Source organism: Triticum urartu, chromosome 5 (assembly GCF_003073215.2).
Source record: "Triticum urartu cultivar G1812 chromosome 5, Tu2.1, whole genome shotgun sequence".
Taxonomy (NCBI): domain Eukaryota; kingdom Viridiplantae; phylum Streptophyta; class Magnoliopsida; order Poales; family Poaceae; genus Triticum; species Triticum urartu.
In genome coordinates this window covers 62851734-62874762 of record NC_053026.1, presented here as the reverse complement: position 1 = coordinate 62874762, position 23029 = coordinate 62851734, and the positions used below count along the sequence as shown (strand labels likewise).

At 44.4% G+C, this 23029-nt stretch overlaps 3 protein-coding genes across 7 annotated transcripts; 1 reads left to right on the top strand and 2 right to left on the bottom strand.

The window, feature by feature from the left end:
• The first annotated feature begins 5971 nt into the window (after positions 1-5971).
• LOC125507904 (auxin-responsive protein IAA30-like) lies at positions 5972-9479 on the top strand. The gene is made up of 5 exons (XM_048672428.1): positions 5972-6492; positions 7666-7868; positions 8744-8876; positions 9011-9072; positions 9192-9479. The coding sequence occupies exons 1-5, from the start codon at positions 6167-6169 to the stop codon at positions 9227-9229; spliced, it is 762 nt and encodes a 253-aa protein (XP_048528385.1). The 5' UTR covers positions 5972-6166; the 3' UTR covers positions 9230-9479.
• On the bottom strand, positions 9469-16961 carry LOC125507905 (putative uridine kinase C227.14). 4 transcript variants are annotated; one of them, XR_007283109.1, is made up of 13 exons: positions 16693-16960; positions 16140-16297; positions 16017-16060; positions 15062-15139; positions 14254-14446; positions 14154-14184; positions 14015-14073; positions 13864-13937; positions 13390-13476; positions 13163-13224; positions 13044-13072; positions 12462-12675; positions 9469-11192 (listed from the first exon to the last, which is right to left on the bottom strand). XR_007283109.1 is itself a non-coding variant. In XM_048672430.1 (13 exons), exons 1-12 carry the CDS (start codon positions 16781-16783, stop codon positions 12589-12591), a joined length of 993 nt encoding a protein of 330 aa, XP_048528387.1. In that variant the 5' UTR covers positions 16784-16960; the 3' UTR covers positions 9469-11192; positions 12550-12588. The 4 variants fall into 4 exon arrangements, 3 of the variants coding, with proteins under 3 accessions (XP_048528387.1, XP_048528388.1, XP_048528386.1); XM_048672430.1 differs by having other exon boundaries at positions 12550-12675; XM_048672431.1 differs by lacking the exon at positions 9469-11192 and having other exon boundaries at positions 12335-12675; positions 16140-16267; positions 16693-16961.
• Positions 16962-17181: 220 nt separating this feature from the next.
• On the bottom strand, positions 17182-22037 carry LOC125507903 (F-box/LRR-repeat protein 17-like). 2 transcript variants are annotated; one of them, XM_048672427.1, is made up of 11 exons: positions 21212-22037; positions 19971-20072; positions 19353-19497; positions 19087-19271; positions 18848-18952; positions 18645-18742; positions 18294-18532; positions 18129-18195; positions 17936-18021; positions 17678-17776; positions 17182-17549 (listed from the first exon to the last, which is right to left on the bottom strand). In XM_048672427.1, exons 1-11 carry the CDS (start codon positions 21817-21819, stop codon positions 17490-17492), a joined length of 1794 nt encoding a protein of 597 aa, XP_048528384.1. In that variant the 5' UTR covers positions 21820-22037; the 3' UTR covers positions 17182-17489. The 2 variants fall into 2 exon arrangements, with proteins under 2 accessions (XP_048528384.1, XP_048528383.1); XM_048672426.1 differs by having other exon boundaries at positions 17182-17552; positions 21212-22036.
• Between the last annotated feature and the right edge of the window lie 992 nt (positions 22038-23029).

Genomic DNA, 23029 nt, shown 5'->3' with positions numbered 1-23029 from the left:
AAGCTACAGGCCCCGGACATCCGGCCCCGACAGCCCGGACATCTGGCCTCTCCCGAGCCCCCGGACATCCGGCCTCTCCCGAGCCCCCGGACATCCGACCACCAGCCCGGAAATCCGACCCCTCCGAACCCGAGAGCAACAAATGCCACCACTCCAGCCCGGACATCCCGCCTCCCCAGCCCGGACATCCGGTGTCGCCTGAAAGCCCGGACATCCGGCCCGACCAGCCCGGACATCCCGCCTCCCCTGTCTGCGCACAGTGAAGGGCCGAGGCCCGTGTATCCCTTCTCCCCGCTAGACTATATATACTCCACCTCGCCCAACTTTCTAGGGTTAGCAAAGGTTTAGCTCATGTTTGTGTGAGAGCTTTACTCATCCACTTGGTTACCTTCTCCACGGAGATTCGAGCCTCCACCGGAGAAGACTGTTACCATTGTATCGTCCCTAGTTGATCGTGTACCGTGTATCGTTCCATGTATCCGAGGATCTAGCACATGTGTGACTTATTCATGTTGGTTTGAGTGTTCCTCTTCGTTTCCCCTTGTGTTTCTCTCATTTTCCCCTTTGTGTTCCTCATGTTCTTCGCGGGATTCCGCTCCTTTCGTGAAAGATCGGCCGATTAGGGTTCCACCCTACATCAGGTAATGTCAATGTTGCTTATGTGGACGTGCGGAGACAATTGAGCATTTGACTGTAGCCTTGTCAAATTTCCCTGGAGAGTGATCTTTAGTGCTCTTGATTTGTTCATCCCCCTAAGGATGTGCATGATTTATTTATTTATTTATTTTGAAATGAGGAATGTGCATGATTCCACTGGTGCCTGGTTAGACTTGTTTCCTCTTGACCTGCGCAAACTAGCTCTCGTGAAGGAGACTACTTTGTGTTGAACCATTTGGAAAACCAGGAATTTAGCAGGCCTTCATATGAAAGTGTGTGACGATCCTCGAACGATTGTCTTTAGCTTATGTCACTACCTCACTAGTTGAGCAATCTTGTAGACAACCCAAGGGAAAGGATCGAACTATCAAAGCGAGTGTCATGAAGATCAAGCAAGTGATGGTGCAGATCTACAACAGGACTCATGGATGGGCACTAGCAACCCCCTGGCTCATAGTGGGGTGATGATCTTCTCAACTCCAACAATGCTTGTTCAATCCCGAGCTCACTCTGCCAATGTAACCGTTAGAGACATTGTTAATGATTTTACTTTTAGACTGTTGTATTTAGTGTGCCTCAACAAAAGGTCGGCGTCATGTCATGGCATCAATGCCTCTCCTCGCTCACTACAGCAAACCTGTAAACTGCAACTCATGTCCGCTATGAGTAATGCATTCAGGTGGGGATTCTCCCCCCTCATTGACAGCTCAAAAAATATATATATTCTATTCAACATCTCTCTTTGCATTTGTTTTGTTCTGCATAAAACATCTTGTTACATGATGGTGCTATGGGTTGTGGTGATACTTAGAATTGTTTGCATGTTGATAAAAAAGAAATTCAAGGGACTGTGAGTTACTTGGTTTTTCAGTACCTTAGGGCATCTCCAAAGTAGTCCTGTAAGCTTCTGTAAAAAGGTTAAGACCTTGTGGTTCGAACACTTTCTAGCATCCAATGTAGCCCCCTAAACGCCTGAGGGCCACTCTGCATGTCTGTTTACACCCAAAACAGAAGGAAACTCAGGGGGGACTTTGCAGGAGTCCGGACACCATGCGGAGGTCCGTTTGGCCCTCTGTTAGTTGGACCACATGTATTCATAGCCCATGTGCTTTGTTCTCTAGGTCCGCCTGGCCCACCTCTGTTGTCCGGATTTGATGCCTGTTTAAGGGACAAGGTTAGATGATCGGTTCCCGTATCATGTCTGTGAACGTGTCCGGACGTGGTCCGCGGACCGATAGCATTCGTTTTGGGGGATAGCATTGGAGATGCCCTGATTTCTCTTTTTGTTCTAGTCTTACTTTTGCTTTCTCTGAAGTGATGTATGATGGAAAACTGACGTTTTCTTTAATAGAAATCGACGAAGAGGCTCATTGTTTTTTTTAATATGCACCTCACCCAAACCAAGCAATAAATTAGTTGGTAATGCGCTCTAACTTCCTAGCACCGAACTTTAAAATAAAAAAAATTATATAATTACATAATCATAGCCATAACTCGTAAGTAAGTACTTTTAAATATGAATCGAATTGTATTAATTCGGTGGCACGTGGATCACATGCTTTTTTTAGGGTGGATCACATAGTTTTGTTGTCATCAAAACTATGTTTTCCGTGTTGAAAAATAAAACTAAGTTATGCCAACATTAACCGCAATGATGCAGTTCAACCGTTTAAATTGTTGAAAAGGGTGAATAAGATGTATCTAGCGAGCCAGCGAGGGAGAGGGCCACTTTATTTTTATTTTATTATTAATTTTTTGCAAAATAGAACCACATTATTGTTGAAACAAATTGGTCTACAAGATAGACATGCAAGATGTTGGACGGGCGTACGTTTGAGTATGGCACACGACATGGTGGGGAGCTAGCCAGCATCACTGTAGCCCATTCAAGCGAGAGCATCCAAATCCAGCTGGCTAATACAGTGGAGTACGCAGCAGCTGATTAATTTAACAACGCCAATAACAGTAAACCCCGAACAAAACATGCACTCTCTCTAGACTAGTACTGCGCGCCACTGGCGAGTGAGTGAGATGTCAAAAATGGGAATTTTACCAGTGTGGTTGGTTAATTAATTCACTTGACTCTGATGTGCCTCCAACATATTGTGTCGTTATCGATCGTCTCTGATGAGCAGCTAGCTAACTACTCCTAGCTATAGCTACTAGTCGATATGGTTAATTAGTTAAGTGGTCACTCTGCATTTCATGGAGAGTTAATCGCTTGTGATTGAGAAGCATCACATCTAACCCACACGTGTGGTGCCCCGGCCCATCCCGCATGATGGCTGGATTGCATTCATAGTTGGTGATCGGTGACCCATCAGCTGACCCATGCATGCATGCTAACCTAGGTTTGGCCACACTCTATCTAAGCTAGTAGCTTCCTTTTGCTTGCAAATCAAGAAGGAGCACCCTCCTCTTGCAAAAAAAAAAAGAATTAAATGGGCCGGGCAAACGGCGGGAGTGTCGTCAGTTGCGCAGCCCAGCCCCGCTTCCCAGGGAGCGCGGTACGTACGTACGGGAGGGGCGCCCGCGGGGTGCGCGCAGCAGACGGCGCGGGGGGGAGGGGAGCGGAGACACCCCGGGCGCAGGCTCACATGGCCGCCGTCCGCGGGCCCCGCGTCGGACCCCGTCACATGCAACGCGAACCCCTCGCCGTCCACCCCAGCAGCTCCCCGGCCCCACCGCCCGTGAGACGGGCTACGCATGATTGCGTCGGATTCGTGCGCGCTCCTTTTCGCCGTACTGTGTGACTGTGTCCCTTTTCTCCGGCGAAATCCGCGGACGTGTTGCACGCGCGGCCCCTGCACGTAGGCAGGTTTGGACGTTTGGTGGAGTACTACTCAACTTGCCAAGCTCGATTACCTCAGAGAGACAAGCCTCCAAGCTCGATCATTTTGGCGAGGCTGTCACGCTTGTGACTTGTCGCGTCCTCAAATGGACGAGATATACTGTGGTTGGCAAATTGTACTATTTTTGTGAAGGTTGTGCTCAAAGCATTCCTCTGTACACCACGTGGCACAGAATTACGGAGTTCATACGTAGTACAAAGGCCGAAAAAATAGGTCAAAAAATGCTGCAGACCAGACGCGACTACGGGCGGAACGAACAGCGAGAGGAGTGGCATACGCGAGGACAAACCTTGCGGACAACCTTGTGAAGCGAGGTTGGCCTCACAACCCGATCTGTCAATTATGCCACTTAGGGTGGGAAGATGGTCTGCACCTTGTATCTAGCTGCCCTTTCACGGGGGGAATCTGGGGCTATTGCCTGGCGATATATAATTTTCCATTTAACCTCTTACATATTGCTCATACTGGCTCTATATTGGACTGGTGGTTAAAGACTCTGGATCGTACAGGCAGGAAAAAGGACCTATCATCACTTATAATGGCGGTGTCGTGGCAGATTTGAAAAGAAAGAAACAGCCGCATATTCAACAACAAGGCAAACCACTTCCTGAAGATCGCTGAAAACATTATCAATGAGCTGAATTCTTGGAGAATCGCTGGATTCAAAGGAGCACAATGGACAGGCGCGAGATAATTTCCTTCTTTCTTTCTTTTTCTAGTGTACATTTGTATAGCTTTTCCTTCCCCTTTCTAGCTGTTAGCCATCCTGAACCTTGACTTGTATTTCTTGGGGTGTCTCATCCTATTTTAATGAATGAAATCAGCACAATGCTGTTTTTCGTCAAAAAAAAGGAGTGGCATACGCAACGGAAAAGACGATGCAAAGATAGAAACAGAGCAAGAGAGAGAGAAAAGGAGCGATCAAGGTGGCAGGCACGTGGGACCGGGCCCCGACAGGCGGGCCCACCATCCCTGGTGAGCGATCGCGCGTGGTGGTCCCGCGAGGCGAGGCGGTCATTTTCGCGCGTGGGGGTCGCGGTCACACAGCGCATGCGGTTTCTTGGCCTCCAGCTAGCCCAGCAAAGCCCGACGTGACCCCACCTTTTTCTGTTTTCACCTGCTTTCTTTTTTCCTTTTTCTTTTTCGAGCGCCCACCTGCATATACTACGTACATTCAAAAAAACAAGCGGGGAAAACAAGTGTAAGCGTCACGTTATCCCTTTTTTTTGTAAGTGTCACGTTACTTGCATAGTTTCGTTTTAGTGGTCGACCAGCAAACCAAGCTGCACTAATACGCGCTTTATTATTATTTTTCTTCCCTTTGTTAAGGTTCGGTCGATAATCTTGTTTTTTTTTTCTTTTTCTTTTTTGAGGGGCGATAATCTTGTTTTCAACACGTTAAACTGCGTGTTATCTTTCTGCCATTGTTACATGTGTGCTTTGGGGACAGAAAAGTGAGTAAACGATCAGCTACGTCCATGCATTTGGTAATTTTGTACTTTTTGAAGAGAGACCTTCAATCTATTCATAATCAATAATGATGGTACAGAGAACATCCGGAAAATAAAAAATATAACTAGTTACATGAACCATCTAGCGATGACTAGAATCATTCCACCAACCGAAAGTATCGCCTTAATTGCCCCTCCCTCATCGAAACCGGCAAGTCACTTTAAACATCTTAATATAGACTATATACATAGCTAAATGAGTGAACGTACACTCTAAAATACATCTGCATACATCTGAATGTAATCCGTTTTGAAATTTCTAAAGAGCTTATTTATAAATGGAGGGAGTAATAGACGGTCAGAGCCATTGTGCTAAGGCCTCACATAACCAGTGCACCAGAGTAGCATAAATCGTCGATGAAGAGAGGCGTAGATCAGGGGATCAAATCTGCAAACACTTAGACAAATATTGAATCCAAACAGATCCATCAAACACCAACATCGACTGAGTCGCGTGAGATTCGAGGGAGATACGCCTCCACACGCACTTCGAAGAGGCGACGACACTAGCCACACCATCGAGACGAGGAATACTTTTGTACTTAAGTTGCGATAACAATATGTTTAAATATAGAATTGTCGCAGAAACTAGTAGTCTTATGCACAAACTAGCATTGCGCTGGCATTGTATTGTGGATCATGGTAATCTAGTTAATTTTAACCAGTAGTTTTTCTATGCGTTATAGTATCTTATTTGTCTAATCATCAGTTAATTTTTAAAAATTTTATATCTATTCTCCACCACAATTATAAAATAAGTTGGCATATAATACTCCATCAACTACAAACCGAGTCTAAGGCGCCTAAACAAATGAATAGCTGTAGAGAACAAATCGAAAATATTAGCAGAGGGGCTAGGCGCAAAAGAGGCTGGCCATGCATTATCATGGCCCTATTATTCTACACGCCCACACCAACACCCTCGCTGCCATTATTATTTCTGCCTGCCCCCCTCCCCTCCTCTGCCTCTCTCTTTATCTATTTCCATCCGCATTTGCATCGCTCGCCTTTCGCATTGCAGCCTCTCAAAACAGCCAAACCGAACCCCGAAAGCTCGCCAAGAAACGCAGAAACGAGCGAAGCAAACCAAGCAGCAGCAGCAGCAGCAGAGGAAGAAGGAGAAGCGAGGAGCTGAGCCGGCTAGCAATGGCGGCGGACCTGGGCTTCGAGGCGACCGAGCTCCGGCTCGGCCTGCCCGGCGGCGGCGGCGAGGGGGAGGCCAGGAGCTCCTCCGGCAAGAGGGGCTTCGCCGAGACCATCGACCTGAAGCTGAAGCTGGAGCCGGCCGGCGAGGAGGCGCCGGCCGAGGAGGATCGGGCCGACGTGGCCGTGGTCGCGGCCGCGGCGGCGGAGAACCAGGAGGAGACGGCGACGGACGCCGGCGCGGGGAAGATGAAGAGGTCGCCGAGCCAGAGCAGCGTCGTCACCTCCGCCGCGCTGCCCGACCCCGCCGAGAAGCCCCGCGCCCCCAAGTACGTGCATCTCCATCTCCATCTCCATCTCTATCTCCACTCCACCCACCTCTCTGCTACGCTCTGCTCTGCATGCTCACGCATGCAGCTCAGCTCACCTCTGCTCGTCTTCCTCGTGTATTGTAGGCTCTTCGTAACGCAAGCTTTCAAAAAAAAATCCCATCAAAACGCCAGCCTAACTAACTCCTTTGCGAGCAAAACCAACTTGATTAACGGGCAGTTAACGGCATGAATCGCTCTGCTTCTCTCGCCACGATCGATCTAGCTTGTACTGAGTAGTCCATGCATGTTCGGTGATCATCTCAGATCGAGCACTGATCATGGAAGAGAGAGGAGATGATGGGTGAGATGAGATCTAGGGAGAGATTCATCCATCCATCTCCATCTGCGGCAGCAGTGGCAGTGGCCAGCAGAGAGACAGTAGCATGTTACGTGTGGGGCAGTGGGGGACAGTGCCTAGTGCCGACACGATAAAAGAAAGCCACGCACACTGCACTCCACTGCACTGCTGCCCCTCCCTCCTCTCGCACGGTTTACTTTTTTTGTCCACGTCGCCATCATCCCCATATCACTCGTATCCTGTCCTCACGCTACAATGCCATGGAGGAGAAAGATAATAGATTGCCATATTGCCCATACTGCCCCTTCCTTCCCGGCCATGGCATGCACTGTATCAAGATATGGCATGGCCCCACCTTGTTGGGTTCGGCGTTCTAGATCTATCTGCACCCCTCGTCCTCATCTCCTCCCTCCTTGTACAAATCAGGCTCAAACTTATTGCATTCTATATATATTCTGTGTTACTTTAGACCTTTAGTAGATATATATAGTATGAAGAAGAAAATGGTAGGTAAAAAGTAACCATATGCAGTAGTTTTTGTTTTTATTCATCTGAGTAAACAGTTGAAGATGTGCTGTGGAGATGTATGTGCATATATGTGCCATGTGTGGATAACAGAAACGAGAGGACAAAGGTTGCATGCATGTCATGCGTTGCCACACAAGTTTTCGTTTGATAGAAGAGTGAAGAGAAGGGGGAACAAAATGGATCTGAATTTTTATATATTTGCACCTCATGGATCATGAAAGAACTCATGCATGTATGTATGTATGTTAGTTTAACATAACATGTTTAAAACTAACCAAATCGTTTGGGCGGTTAATTTTATCCAGGGCGCAGGTGGTGGGGTGGCCTCCGGTCCGGTCGTTCCGGAAGAACATCCTGGCGGAGAAGTCGTCGCCGGCGGCGGCAGCTGCGTTCGTCAAGGTGAGCATGGACGGCGCGCCCTACCTGCGCAAGGTGGACCTCAACATGTACAAGACCTACCAGGACCTCTCCAAGGCCCTCGAGAAGATGTTCAGCTCCTTCACCATCGGTATGCATGCTTCTTCTCTACATATCTCTAACACAATACTAGAGCAGCCGCAACATTTTCATTTATAACTAGCCTATATATTTCTACGCTCTTGGCCTGTTCGGAACACCGAAATTTCACATGAGCGCATATATATGTGTGTAAAAAAAATATTAAAAAAATGTGCATATTAGACCGCTGAATTTTCTAAAACTGTGTTTCCTAAACCCTAGTCCCATTTATTTATAACAAGATTGCTATTCTATCTAGCTTTTGTTTTCTATCTAGTATCTAGCTGTAGTGTTCCTGAACTTTTATACACAAAAAAAGATCACAACATATTTATAAAGTTACTGGCTATATATGGTACATGCATGCATGACTTGTGTATATGATTGCACTTCCATTTGCATGTGTGGTGGTGGTCACCATGTGGTTTTGCCAGGGGTGCATGATTTGCGTCGATCCTATTCCTTGGTAGGTGTCTTCCCTGTCTGTGGCATAATGTCCTTGTCTCTCTACCATATGTACACACAGCTAGCAAGCTCATGATCATGGCATCTGCTCACTCAGCTAGCTATCTTTGGCTGGTTCATGATTAGCATGAGTCGTTGTAACTTGATACCCAGTAAGCAATAATCCAACATGTTGGAGCGTGCATCTTAAAAAAAGATGCAACCAATGGTTGGTTTCCCAAAACAACAATTATTGGTTTTTCTCTGTTGTGGTGATTGTAGATTTGTGTTCCGTTGATTTGATACGGAACTTTATTCGGCACTTCCCGTTGTTAATTAGACCATAACAACTGCTCTGAACTAGCACTATGTATTTCCCGAGTTACTGTTGATGCTCTGGAATTAGATATTAATCCCAGTGTACGTGTTGTCACACTTCAGGAAACTGTGGAACTCCAGGGATGAACGGCATGAACGAGAGCAAGCTGATGGATCTGCTCAATGGATCCGAGTATGTTCCGACGTACGAGGACAAGGACGGCGACTGGATGCTCGTTGGCGACGTCCCGTGGGAGTGAGTGCTGCATCCTTGATTCTCCATATGCATAATTCTCCATTTGTGTACTTAATTTCAAACATCTGAAGTGCTACTTTGAATCTTTGATGAGTACCGGTCTGATCTAACGCTCCATTTTTCTAAAATTTCAGGATGTTCGTCGAGTCGTGCAAGCGCCTTCGGATAATGAAGGGATCAGAAGCTATTGGCCTTGGTCAGTAGATCTCCCTTAAGTTTCAGATCAGCAGATGAAATGCTTTTTTCTTTCTAGAGGTTTTGTTAAGATTTGGGCCGACTTTTGTTTTGATCGTGAATTGTTTTGAATTGTTTCAGCACCAAGGGCAATGGAGAAATGCAAGAACAGGAGCTGAGGAGAGGATGCACTAAATGTTATGCAAGAATCAAAATACCTATAACCTTGCTTGCTCATCCCTGTATCATATTCTCTGTCCTAAGTCTAAGTCTGTATCTCCTGATCAGTGAAGTCATTTTGGTTTGTGATCTTCTCTTTTCCAGTCCAGTCCCAAGTCTCATCTTGTTATATACATAAGAAAGAAGAAGCCAAGAACATGTGAGATGTATCTGTACCTGTCTGCCACATAATTGTGTCTTCTCTTTTTTGCTCTGCTTGTTCTTCCTTTTTTTTTCCCTCTCTTCTTATGTCTCTTCTTGGCACAAAATGCAAAGGCGCCCTATTTTTCCTCTTGCAGTTTGTCCATCAAAAGTTGTTTAATTATCAGCATGGTGTATCAACAAAACAAATATTTATTGCAAGGTGTTAAATGTTAATTGTATTGTGTTATGAGTTTGCATTGTGCTTCCTTTTGACATGATTCATTCTGGTGTTGTGAACTTATAATGGTGTTCCACTGAAGAATCATGAGAGGATTCGATGGTAGAATAGAGATGCTTTGTTCTGTGGTGCATTGTCGACATACAAAACAATGTGTGTGTCAACTTGGCTGTCCATGTTTCTTTAGACTTGGAGCCAACTGGGAGGGGAGGGATGCACAGAGGCATCCCATGTGCACACTTGATTTTCATATGCCAATCACTAGCTCTCACCAGTATTATGAGGCATCACACTTTGCTGCATCTTTTGCTGTCATGTACTATTATTATACATGCCATTGTTTGGTGCATTGTGCCCTGTGTCATGATAAAGGGTGCAGGGTTGGACAAAGTTGAGCTGTCCTTTCCCTGTTTTCTAGAGAAGGCCAACAAAAGAAAAACATGAAGTGCTGGAGGGTGTTGCCATGATTTCTGGGAACTTTCAGCTGTACCTTCCTAGCCATGAGTATCTCCCCCAACTAAAGGTGACTTTGCATGTTAGATTAAGCAAAACATATTTCCCTTTGGAGATCATGTCCCCTGGTAATGATGCCAGCCTTGAGTCTTTTCAAGTGCACATTGTCCTCCTCTCAAGGCAATCTTGTGTTGCTTCCACCAAGAAATTGCTCAGTTAAAAGTGGTCACTATGGATATTATTGTTTCTTACCGGCCATGGGTCGTCTTTTGAGCAAATAGATAGTTTGACTCTTAAGGTTGCAACATACAAGATGTTTAGCATCCATCAACAGTTTACCATCAGAGCATGAATTGCGTCCATGCTGGCATTTTAGACCAAAGCTTTACGGATTCGGAACTGTGCGAACAAAACTGCTGAAATAAATAATATTATTAGATAAATGCTGCAAGACTATCTCTTATCAGTAGAATAAACAGAAATTATTCGATTATTCCTCAACTGTGCATCAAGAACAAACTGGTGGAGGAATAGATTATACATGTACACAGATCACCATGGATGGAAACAAGCAGTTATCTTATTGTTTCCTCCAAGCCATGGATCATCTTTTGATTAACTGGATAGATTGTCTCTTAAGGTTGCAACTTATACACAACCTATTGCATCAACAATTTACCATCAACACATGAACTGAAGTTCCAGATTTGCAAACTACAGCCATTTATTATCACTGTAGCTTTATGGATTCAGAACTGTATACAAACAGGAATGTTACAAATAGGAATGTTAAAATAAAATGATATAATGATTAGATACTTGAAGAGTGTCATTTATTGAGTTCTTCCTCAAGAACAAATTGATGGGAGCACACCTTATTCTATGCGCTAAATCAACACGGATGGAAACAGCCAGCTGACTTATTCTATGTACAAACATCGCCATAGGGCAACTATTATTACCGAAAATCAAAATTGCCATCAGAAACATGGGGTCTAGCTTGAGTAGTCCATCGATCTGATCACAAGATCTGCAGTCCTTTTTGACTCCATGATAAGCCCAGCATTCGGCCGGTCATTGTACGAAATCTGATTCACAAGAAAAAATTTGAGATCGTAAGGAGTTGTAGTGTTCAGAAACTCTATGATTAGAAACATGAAAAAAAAGGGTCGCGCTAACTGCCACACGTGTGGCAGTAAGGGAGACGCAACACACGTCTCTAATGTAAACAGATTGCCACGTCATCGCATGCATGTAGGAATTTTTTTGGATTTTCAGTTTTTAAAATGTTTTATCTCTTAAACGAAAAATCCGATTGAAAATCCGTTTTCACCATTAAATCCCTCGCGATGAGATATTCGAAACTAAATCCCATGTTGATATGTTTTGATGAAATTTTTTTTGGATTAAAAGTTATCATGTCTATTGCATATGAATTGCCATGATGTTTACACTAAAGTTGCCATGATATGTTTCAGCTATTTTCTTCTACATTTAAATGTAAATTTTGACATTTATAAAACGGGGAATTAAGAAACTAGACTTGCCATGAACCATAAACTAAAATTGCCATGATACATGCACGTAAAATTGCCATGGTTCATACAAAAAATAATTTTCATAGTCAAAGTACTGAAGCTGCCATCATCAAAATACTAAAATTGCCATGATCTACAAACTAAAATTGCCACATGGCAACTTTAGTTTAAGCCCTATGACAACTGCAGTGTAAACATCATGGCAACTTCTGGCAAAAAAAAAATCGTCGAAACATATCAACATGGGGTCTAGTTTTGAAGATCTCGTCGAGACGGATTTAATGGTGAAAACGGATTTTTAGTTCGCTTCTTTATTTAGGAGATACAACATTTTTAAGCCGAAAACCAAAAAAAATTCTGCCGATGTCATCTAAATGAGTGGTGATGGAGGCGTGTGGGCGATGTGCAAACGCCCATACGTGTGGGCGTTAACATTTCCGAAAAAAATGACTTCATTGAACCGAAAATGTCCCTACTGAATAGCTACTTTTGTAGGTTTTCCTGGGGTATAACAATATAATAAAATAATCCTACAAAACAGGCAACACAAACGAACTGAAGTTCTGAATCAGTTGCCCTATGGTGAAGGATCATCTTTTGATTAACTAGGTAACTCATCTCTTAAGGTTGCAACTTATACACAACCTACTGCATCAACAAACTACCATCAACACATGAACTGAAGTTCCAGATTTGCAAACTACAACCATTTATTATCACTGAAGCTTTATGGATTCAGAACTGTACAGACAGAAATGTTAAAATAAAATGATGTCGTTTATTGAGTTATTCCTCGAGAACAAATTGATGGGGGAATACCTTATTCTATGCACTAAATCACCACGGATGGAAACAGCCAGCTGACTTATTCTATGTACAAACATCGGCATAGGGCAACAATTATTACCGAAAATCAAAATTGCCATCAGAAACATGGGGTCTAGCTTCAGTAGTCCACCGATCTGATTACAAGATCTGCAGCCTTTTTTGACTCCATGATAAGCTCAGCATTCGGCCGGTCATTGTATGAAATCTGATTCACAAGACAAATTTTGAGACGGTAAGAAGTTGTAGTGTTCAGAAACTCTGCGATTAGAAGCATGAAAAAATATGTCTTCGTTCAACAGAGATGGCATATGCTTAACCGAAAATGTCCTACGGAATAGCTACTTATGTAGGTTTTCCTATATGGTATAACAATATAATCAAATAATCCTACAAACAAGCAACACAAATGAACCATTTTGGCATGAATTGTTTATTAGATGAAATATGCAAGTCTAAGCTAATGCACAGGTTATAAAGTCAACATAAGACACTGAATGAGCGTTTTATGTGGCTGTATGTAAGGAGCATATGCTTGTTCTTGTGTGAGAGGCAAGAATGGAGGATGATAATTACCCGCCATGCTGCTACATCTGGCTCTTTCCCTGGCAAACAGTAACAGGGCAGAAAATGGAATTAGATACATAAATGATAGTGCATCTCAAAGGAGCAAAGCAATCGTGGATGAGGCAAACCTGTGCCAATATGCCTCTGGAGCACTCTTTGCATGGAGACATCAATGTCAATGTCAATGAACCTGAGACGATAAAGTTTGGCTATTAGAAACACAATTTATCCCTTTTGAGATGAACAAACAAGGGTGTATTGTGTTACATGAAACTGAAGAGCTACATAGACTTGGTATTCATGATTGATAAAATTGTATTTCTCTCACATATGGTTGTGAAACCTGCATACTCACCATTTCTCATCGAACATGTCTCTAATTTCCCTCCAAAAATCTTCTTCCAGTAATAAATAATTCCCCTCGACGATCACTATTTTGTGCCTGACAAAATCATAGTAAGTAGCAAAAAGCATGGGTCAAGCACCATCTGTATCACGGTAATGTAGCGAAACTGTGGAGAAGTTATGACAGTTGTAGGGTCTATTCTCGTCGAAACTACAGAAGTGGAAATAGCGAGGTTAACTTCTGATGAAGATTAATAGCAGAACAATCACATGCCGTCATAGGTTAGGACACTGCTTCAAATAAAATAAGCTTAGGACATTGCAATGTTATATAGCAGAAAGGACATGCAAAAGTCAAGTTGCTGTAAAAGGTACTACAGTCGGTAGTTCAGCACCATTAATTACTGTGAATAATCTGGGCAGGTTTTACATTCCAATTAAGTCAGCTAAGAAACATGTCCATATACTCTGCAAAATAACTTACTGCGGCTTTACAAATATGTCATTCTCGACTGGGTCACCAACACCATGATCAAATGATGGAGCATAGACTGACCCCTATGAACCAAGATGTTAGCTCGAAAATATTTACTGCTGCAGAATTCATATAATTTGACAATGAAATTAGTAAATACCTCTTCCTTTAGGGTCTGTAGGCATTTCAGAAAAAGTGATGGATTGAATGTCCATGGTGCTAAATTTAACAAATCAAATGTCAGTACTTTGTGAAAACAATATTTTATTAAAACATATCAAGCGGAGAACCCTTCTCACCTCCTCTTCTTGCATGTGCTTCTTTTGGATCCTAAAAGCACCATTGTGTCAATAACTTTAGAAGAAAAATACAAAATGGATTTCTCAACAGAGAACAAACCTCCATTGCATCAAGCTGGGATCGATAAAGGTGGAAACCATCCATGGGAAGCATTGTCGCAATATCTTCATTTGAATTCAGTGAACTATCTTTTGTATGCTTCTGAGACCAACGCATATTGACGCGTCGAACCACTTCAGAGGCAACAGTAGACTTGCCTGCACCAGGTGGGCCAGCCAGACCAACAATATATCTGTTCAATATTTGCGAGTGGTATTATTAAGTGGATCAGCAGAGTTGCGATTCAATAATTTCTATCAGGAGAGCTAACATAAGCTATTGTTCCAGTAATTTCATCAGATTTTCTTCGTTTACCATCTTAATTGTTAAATATAGCAGTTGCCCCAAAAAAGGGAAATGGGAGGAGAAATAAAGGGAGAGGAGGACAAGCTACATTGATAAGGTTCATTTTTATGCTTTGAATAACAAATGGATAAAGATGCCTTGTTTTCAATGATATCCACATCTTAAAGATCCACTGTATTTCAGACTCAACATGTTTGTCTGACTAGGTGCTTGTAAGGTACTGTATTTAACAGGAAGAAACTGCAGACAGTTCTTGTATAGCATTGGACCAAAAATACTGTGTTCAGTTAACCAGCTCCTGTTAGACTCTAAAATAGGTTGGACCAAAATATTATGTTTCTGTTTGCTTCTAATGGCGAACAGATAACAGTGTATACTTATTGATAAAAATGTTAAGAATCGATATTCTACGGCAGAAGAAACATATAAATAATACAGGTACAAACTGTTGCGACGGAAATAATTCACTACGTCCCCAACAGCATTTCTAAAAACAGCTTACTTTGAATCAAGATTATCGATACTCTTGAAGACAGAAAGAAGGTGCTCAGCCAAAGAATCATATACTTCCTCCATTGACCTTCAAGTTTAAAATTAGAGGAACTTTTGTTAGCATCTCAAGTCATGCGATGCAACTCAACCATTGTTACTCAAAATTGAAAAGATGTACCACCATGTAGCTACTCTAGATATAATCCAGTTTAAATTACTGCTGAAAAAAGGTGAGACAATCACAGCATATTAACACATCCTGGTAGTTTTCCCCTTTTTAAACATGAAAAATGTGCACTGACTGATGCAGTAAATAGCAAAACTAGCTCCCCTTCTTGTGGTTGCGGTTCCGACCAACGTTTGATTTCCATTTCTTCAGATCCTGATCCGGTGGCTACGGGATTGCTCAGACTCGGGCCGGGGCAAAATCCCTGCTTGGCTTGCCGATGCTGGCAGCGGCGACGCTTGCAAGTTGCAAGTGATGTTCCCTCCTTGGAGGCACTGCCATGGCCTCTATATGTGCTCCTCTTTGAGCACCGGGGGAAACCCTAGGTCCAACTCTTTGGATCGGACGGCGACGACGCCACAGCGTCATTCTCCTTCTTGAAGGCGTCGTCTTGTTTGCTCGCGGCATCCCTGGTGTTGGTTTTGGAGATGTTGGATGTCAAGTTGGTTCAGGCTGCCTCTCAAGGCATAGGCTTCCGGGGCGCTATATATGGCTTCGACGGTGCTTCCCCCATGTCTTCCGCCTCCGGCTAGGCTGGGTCCTGCAGCCCACTTGGCGATCTCCAGACGCTCTTGGTGGCGGCACGTTAATAACAACTTATATGTAGTTCTTATGTTCTGCTAGATTTGCCCTCAAATATAACTTTTGGGGGATGTGCTAGACCAACTTGTTAAATCAAATAGGCCAATTCTGACGATGTGGTGATTGTTTTCCTTCATAAATGACACTTGCAACTTACTTGGCTTCTATCTGTGGAGCTCCTTGTCTCTGATAGCATGTAACCTGGAAAGAGATGTTGGAATCAAACATAGCAAAAAAAAACACGCATGATAGAACTGTGTGAGAAGAAAAGGCTGCTCACATTGTGTTTCTTCTTCCATGTAGCCCGAGTAACTGGCTGAGGAAATGCAGGCTGAATGCTCACACTCAGTGAAGGCATCGCCTTGGTCACTTTGCTTCTCACGGCAAAACTCCTACAAGATATGTATCCTGAAGAGGCAGGGACATTGCGCCTTTGAGCTGTTCAGCAAAGACAGATAAGAGAAATAGATACTCCCTCAACTTTGTACTGAACCAGTGACAAGTAATATGGATCGAAGTAGCACATTCGTGTTTTTTGGAAATAAAATAGAATCAACAGGTAACTAGTATGTCGTGATTTTTTATCACTAAAAATGGATAATAATCCAGCCTGACTGCAGGTCGGTCAGTCGTGCAGGATAATCGGAGACATGGTTTGTAGAATCAGTCTACGAATCAGCCGCCGCCTACAATTCAACCGTATGCAGAGCAAAGCCTCGCCGGCGATCCCCTAATCGAAACCGGCGCCGGGGACGAAGCAGTAAATCGCGGGGCCGAACCACCCTACCTGCTAGCCGGGAAGATGGGAAAGAGAAGGGGGATAGATCACTTACGAAGCGAGGCGAGCCAGGGAAGATCAGCCGGCGGCCGGAGCAGCCGCGCCTGAGCCGCCGTGGGGCAGGCGATGGAACCCGACAACTCCATGGCTCCTCTCTGGATCGAGGAGCGCGTGCTGTTCTTCCAGAGTGAGATTAAGCGACAAAAACGCTGCAGTTGGTTAGACTGGATTATCCAGAGGATTAAGTAAGGATCAGAATCTTTTCATTCCTATCCGATTCAACTCTGCTCGGTTCCGATTCAGAAAGGGAGTGAATTTCTTTCAGGAAAAATAATAAAACAAAAAGAGCAGGTGGAACTTCCCATCTGGGCCCCTCATACTAATCTCCAATGCAAGTGCATCCCCAGGACCCGACTGTAAAATTGCCCCAGCTGCCAGCTCACACTGGGAAATCTACACCCGCACTTGCAGGCTTACAGTTACAGCAGCATCCATTTGGAAACAAGAGATTAAACAAATCAGTAGGAACATGACAAAAATAATATATGGACACACCAATAAATATTTAATTTATGTCAAGATTATTTTCCAGGATGAACCAAGGGTGCTAGGCATACACTACACCATGCCCTTATTGTCTAACAGAAGAATTCAGCAGGGAAGAAACAAATGAGATTTTTTCAGAGAAACAAGAACGGTAGAGTTTACTACAACACCAGTAGGCTCAGATTATGTGCCCTCAGCCAGCTTTACAACATCACAGCCTAACTAATCTTCCTTTTCCTGTGCGCCCCTAGGTTGTTGGACTGCTAGCTATTCGGCTGGCTCTGCAAGTGACTGCCTTGCTTCAGCTCAGATGTGCACGGCGCACTGGCTTCGCCGCGACTCGCCACACCATTTCTCGTCCTCAAACTGCTGAAAAGGGTTCACAGTTAACGAATGTGAGTGATCAGAGTACACAGAGAGCAATGAATCAACACTGCGTAAAGACGTGGGTGTGGATTGGGGAGTGTTGCGGCATTGCAGGTGCAGTTCAATACCTGTTCTGGCATGAACTGAGGGACTTGCACCCGCTTCGAGCCATCAGCAAGGCGCTTGCAAGGCATGCGAGGCTCTGCTGCTGCAAACTCATTCAGAACCTGGCAAAATTTAGAGTGGCAACTCGTTTAGAAACAGGAACATAAGATTATGGCAAGGCTGCCCCCTGCTACGTGCAGGAGCTCAGGCACAAGTTGGCAATTAATGTTGCAACAGCTAAGGTTTTTCTTATCACACGGGTGGTTGAAAATCAGCAGTACCTGGTTTCTGATTGCTCCGATCAACATGTCACGGCATCCAGTGACATGAACATCTTTCAAGCTTGGACACTGAAGAAGCAACCGTTCTGCAGAATGTTTCATAGGCTGTAAATACTCATGCACTAACCATTTATAAGTTTGGACACTGAAGAGGCATCCAATTCAGTACCAAACAAGAATGAGGATGTCACACCTGGATTCAGATTTATGCAAGAGTTGAGGTTCAGATCACTCAGCTCTGGACAATTTACATATAGGGCCTGTCATAGATGAAGAGAACAGTAGTAAGAACATAGCTTCACTGTGTACACAGACCGGAATACAAATAAATTAGCAATCATGAATTTTGAGCACTTACATCTATTGCAGAACAGCCCCATAGACTAAGTTTTTTCAGATTAGCATGCTTTATAATCAACTTTTGGTAAGTTGGTTGCTGCTTCCTTGTGACCTGTAGTTTTGAGCAAAACCTAATCCCCCCATTGAGATCACCAAAGTATGATCGGGGTGCTTCGGGCTGCACATTAGCACATAAGCTCTTGCCGCAGTCCATGAGCTGAAGAAGTGGCAACTGCACTGCGGCCACCTGGACCCCACCTACAGATCACATAAACAGGAAAAGCTTTAGATATTTGCAGCTATGGGCAATGTGATATTTCTGAAATCACTGGAACAAAGGAACACAAGCAATGTGAAGGTTCAAGCTTACATGAGGTGATATTTGGGCACATAGCAAGCAGCAGCCTGGTTAGGGTATCAGGGAATGCCTTGCTGATCATCCCAAGCCCATTATCAGTGATACAAGATCTGGAGATTTAAGTATCATGTGTTGGTTTAGGCTTTATTTTGCATGACTGTAGAAAACAAAATATCATCTCCAAACCATTAGGCTTCGTAAAAACCAGCACATACCCGCTTAAATCAAGCAACTCCAAGCTTGTAAAAGAACGAACAATAGATGCAACAGCTGCATCTGTTATTTTTTTACCTAGAAGCAAGGACAGCATGCACAAGCCCCTGATGAAACAAGAAAAAAAATGTATAAGGTGGTTGAAATGAAATAAGCAAGAATAATATTAAAAGTTCAGTCCAGCACAATTCCTGAAATTTGATCAACAATCCATTTGGACTATAGCAATATGTGAATTTACCTGAGATTAGCACTCCCAAGAGCAAACACAGCTTCATTGCACAAGTGAATTGAGGATATGTGCAATTTTCTCAAATTCAAGCAGGTGCGGCCCAGACTATCCATCATACTAATCAGATCGGTAGAATCATTATCTTGTTGGGAAAAAATCAGTGAGAGCTCACTCAAATTAGGACAGTTTATGACCTGTAAGAAATTAACAACATAATCAATTTATAAAACAGCATACCAAAATAACTCAACAATTATAAAAGTTTGCCAACTTACATATTTTGTGATGGAAGAGAGATCTGATAGCCAAAGGGTTGAAAGGCTTGTAGAGTTTATATTAAGAAAACCAAGACCACTACAGCGATCTACTTTAAGAACTGTCAGAGACTTCTTCTCCGAAATAAATCTAGTAAGCTCATCCCTGTTTAAACAAACAAGTGTTGGTTAAAAAATCACTTGGTCTTGTAATTTAACATCTAATCTATCCATAAACTGTCCTGTGTAAGTTATTTTTAAGATCATGTAAATGGTGACAATGCACAGCATAGTAAGGCAGCATATTGCAGCATGAAACAACATTCTGAACAGTAAGCAACTTCAAGCAATAATAGTAAACAGTTTAGTATCCTGTGTAAATTATTTTTAAGATCATGTAAATGGTGACAATGCACAGCATAGTAAGGCAGCATATTGCAGCATGAAACAACATTCTGAACAGTAAGCATCTTCAAGCAATAATAGTAAACAGTTTGGTATTTGGTAGTGCACATTTGTGAATGTGTGTATCATTTACACTAAAGATACAACATTAGAAATCATAGATTTCAGAGGACTAAATGCATGGAAAGATAGAATTTCACAGGATTTGTGATTTAGGGATGATGTTCAACGTACCCGGTCATCCGGTTGACTGCACTATCAGCCATGCTTATCTCCAGAGATTGCATGTTTGGGCAGGAAAATGCAAGGCATGCAAGCATTGTGGCATCAACATCACTGCATCAAATGTCCAAAGGAACATGTTAATTAGAATATACCTCTCAGTCAAGAAACTGAATGGAACTTTCTGGCCAAAAAATAGGTTGGAACATGTGTGATCTAATCATGACTAAAGTCCCCATAGAACTAGATCAAGTTAACGACCTTGTTGCAAGAAGAACCATACTTGCTTTTCTGACACTATTTGAAACTAAATCAGGGCTATGCATTTGCTGATTTCATTCAGTATGACAAAAGTGAGCAAAGTTTCTAACTAAGTGCAAGGTTCAGAGGGGAAAAAAGATCTGCCTATTGATTCTCCTGCTCTGCATAAAGAACCGATAAAATCCCCTGAGGTCACAGGATCAGGAAATATTTTCTCCCAACAAAAACCTATGACAAAACTAACCAGAATTATACGTTTACTTGCACAAATTGCAGGGCAAGAAACTGAGCTAGGCAGGCATTATGCATCAAAGATACCACGAAAAAAAAACTTGTGCCCACTTGCACTAACAATGAAATATTCAGCATATTGCTGATCTAGCATTGGGCACACATTATGCATCAAAGCTAGCATGAACTCTCAGTCACAGATCAAGTCAGGCACTGATCAGGGATCCATATAACGATCTCACAGCACCATGACTAGATGTACCACCAAGAAAATCGCATCAAAGAAGCAGATCGGGTTCGCCACAACAAATCCATTTCTACAAAGCAGATAAGGTTCGCCACAGCAAGTCCATTTCTAAAAGGCAGATAAGGTTCGCCACAGCAAGTCCATTTCTAAAAAGCAGATCAGGTTCGCCACAGCTTGTCCATTTCTAAAAAGCAGATCAGGTTCGCCACAGCTTGTCCATTTCCAATATCTACCATGTCTAAATACCTTTCTTCGTGGAGAATTGCTTGTGTATAGATTCCGATCGGCGCCGATCAAGGGTCCACAACGAGGTGAGATCTCACGGCGCCAGATCGGATCACACATTGGCAAATTGGGCGTAGATCGGGCGTGTTCATCCGTTAGTCCGTCTAAGCGATGGTGAATTAAGCAAGAACGTTCTGTCCGTCGTCCCATTTCGACCAAGATTAGTTGGTTATAGAGATCTGCTCGTGGATCGGCCGGATCGGGTTCGTTTTTTGTGCATTTTCCTAACCTTTCCATGCGGAGCACGAGCCTGGACAGCGCGGGGCACCGCGGCAGCAGCGTCCCGATGGTGCTAACGCCGGCAGCGCGGAGGCGGAGCTCCTCGGCCCCCCGCCAGACCCGCCTCGCGCAGTCACGCCACCCGCGGCTGACGGCCGCGGACGCCGCGACTGCCCTCGGGGCAAGCCGCCGGAGCACCTCAATGACCACCTCCCCCGGCACCCGCACGCCGGAGCCGACGGCCACCAACCCCGGCCTCCCGACACCGCCCGACTCCGGCTCCGAATCATCCACGTCCACCACATCCACCCTCGGCTTCTTCTCCGGGGGGCGGTGCGGGGCCGGATACGCCGCCGCCACCGGCGTCACGTCCAGCGCGCCCGCCGCCGCCGCCTCGTCGAAGTGGAGCGCGCGCCTCGGCTTGTGCTCCGGGGCCGCCGCCGCCGCCCCAGCCCCGGCGGCAGGTGGGCCGGGGATGGAGCAGACGTGGCCCTTCTTGGGGAGCCCGCAGCGGCCGCAGTTGTAGCTGCCCCGCTTCTTGGCGACCGCCGGCAGCGCGGGGGCGGCGGCGGCGGCGTCAGGCGCGGGGACGACGGACACGGCGTCGGAGCTGGCCATGGGAGCGGAGATCTGGGGCTGGGGCTAGGATGGGATGGATGGGATTGGGTAGCCAGGGTAGGGTTTGATGGGGGGAGTGTGGAGAGGCGAGGAAATAGAGGGTGGGGCGAGACAGACAGGGCGGGAGAGGGGCGCGCGGTTGGCGCCATTTCTCTGGCGCGCGAGCTCTTTCTTCCCCTCTTTTTTCCATTTTTGGTTCGGTTTTTCGGCTTGGCGCCGCGCGCGGAGGCGGACGCGGGGGCTGGCTCGGGGGTTTTGGGTGGTTTGGGTTCTACGGCGGCGGCAGCTGCATGTGTGCGGGCCGAGTCAGACTCGATCGGATCGGAGCGCCCCGTGGGCTCGGTCTTTGGCTGCGTGCGGTGCGGACGGGGTTTTCCAGCTGGGCGGCTGGTGGTTCCCTCGTGGACCGAGTCCATGCCGGTACTGGGTGGTGAATATCTTCCGTATTCATGAGTGCAGATTACGCAATTTCATGAAAACGTGGTGAGCATTTATGGGGAGATTTCGCAGTTTTCACACTAGCATGAGGTTATTTTTTTTTTGGTAATGTATTTGTTGAAACGAACATCGGACACTGATGATATATTGCCCCCGGGGCAAGATATTATGTTGGACATGTCAAAATATACTGGCATGTTGGCTGTGTTGGCTTGTATAGCTAGTGGACGTCACTGGTGATGTATTGCACCTCTCAAAGTGCATATAGGTCCATGACGGCCAGCAAGCATACCGGCTCAGTGTACTATTTTCCTTAAGAAGTATTGAACCGAACCAAGATAACAAAGGAAGACATTTAACAGGACCGCAACACCATCTGACACCTAACGGAGTTATGATTCCACCCAACCCTATGCTTGGAAATAGTTTATCATATTCTTCATTGCATCCACCCGATAATAAAGATCAAACTAATCTATAAACCAAATGAAACTAAAACTAAGATAATTTAATATGGTGTTTACTAAAGCAACAACGACGTCTAGGTCTTTGTTGATGAATAAGGGTCCATCGATCTTATAACTCTCACATGTTGAGGTGGAGTAAGAGTGGTGCGTGATACTTCTCAAACGTATTTATAATTTTGGCTATGTTATGCTACTTTTATACCATTTTGCATCATTTTTGCTCAATTTTATATTGATTTATTGGACTAACTTCATAATTCGATGCCCAATCTTGGTTATTGTTCTTACATGTTTTTGGACTTTAC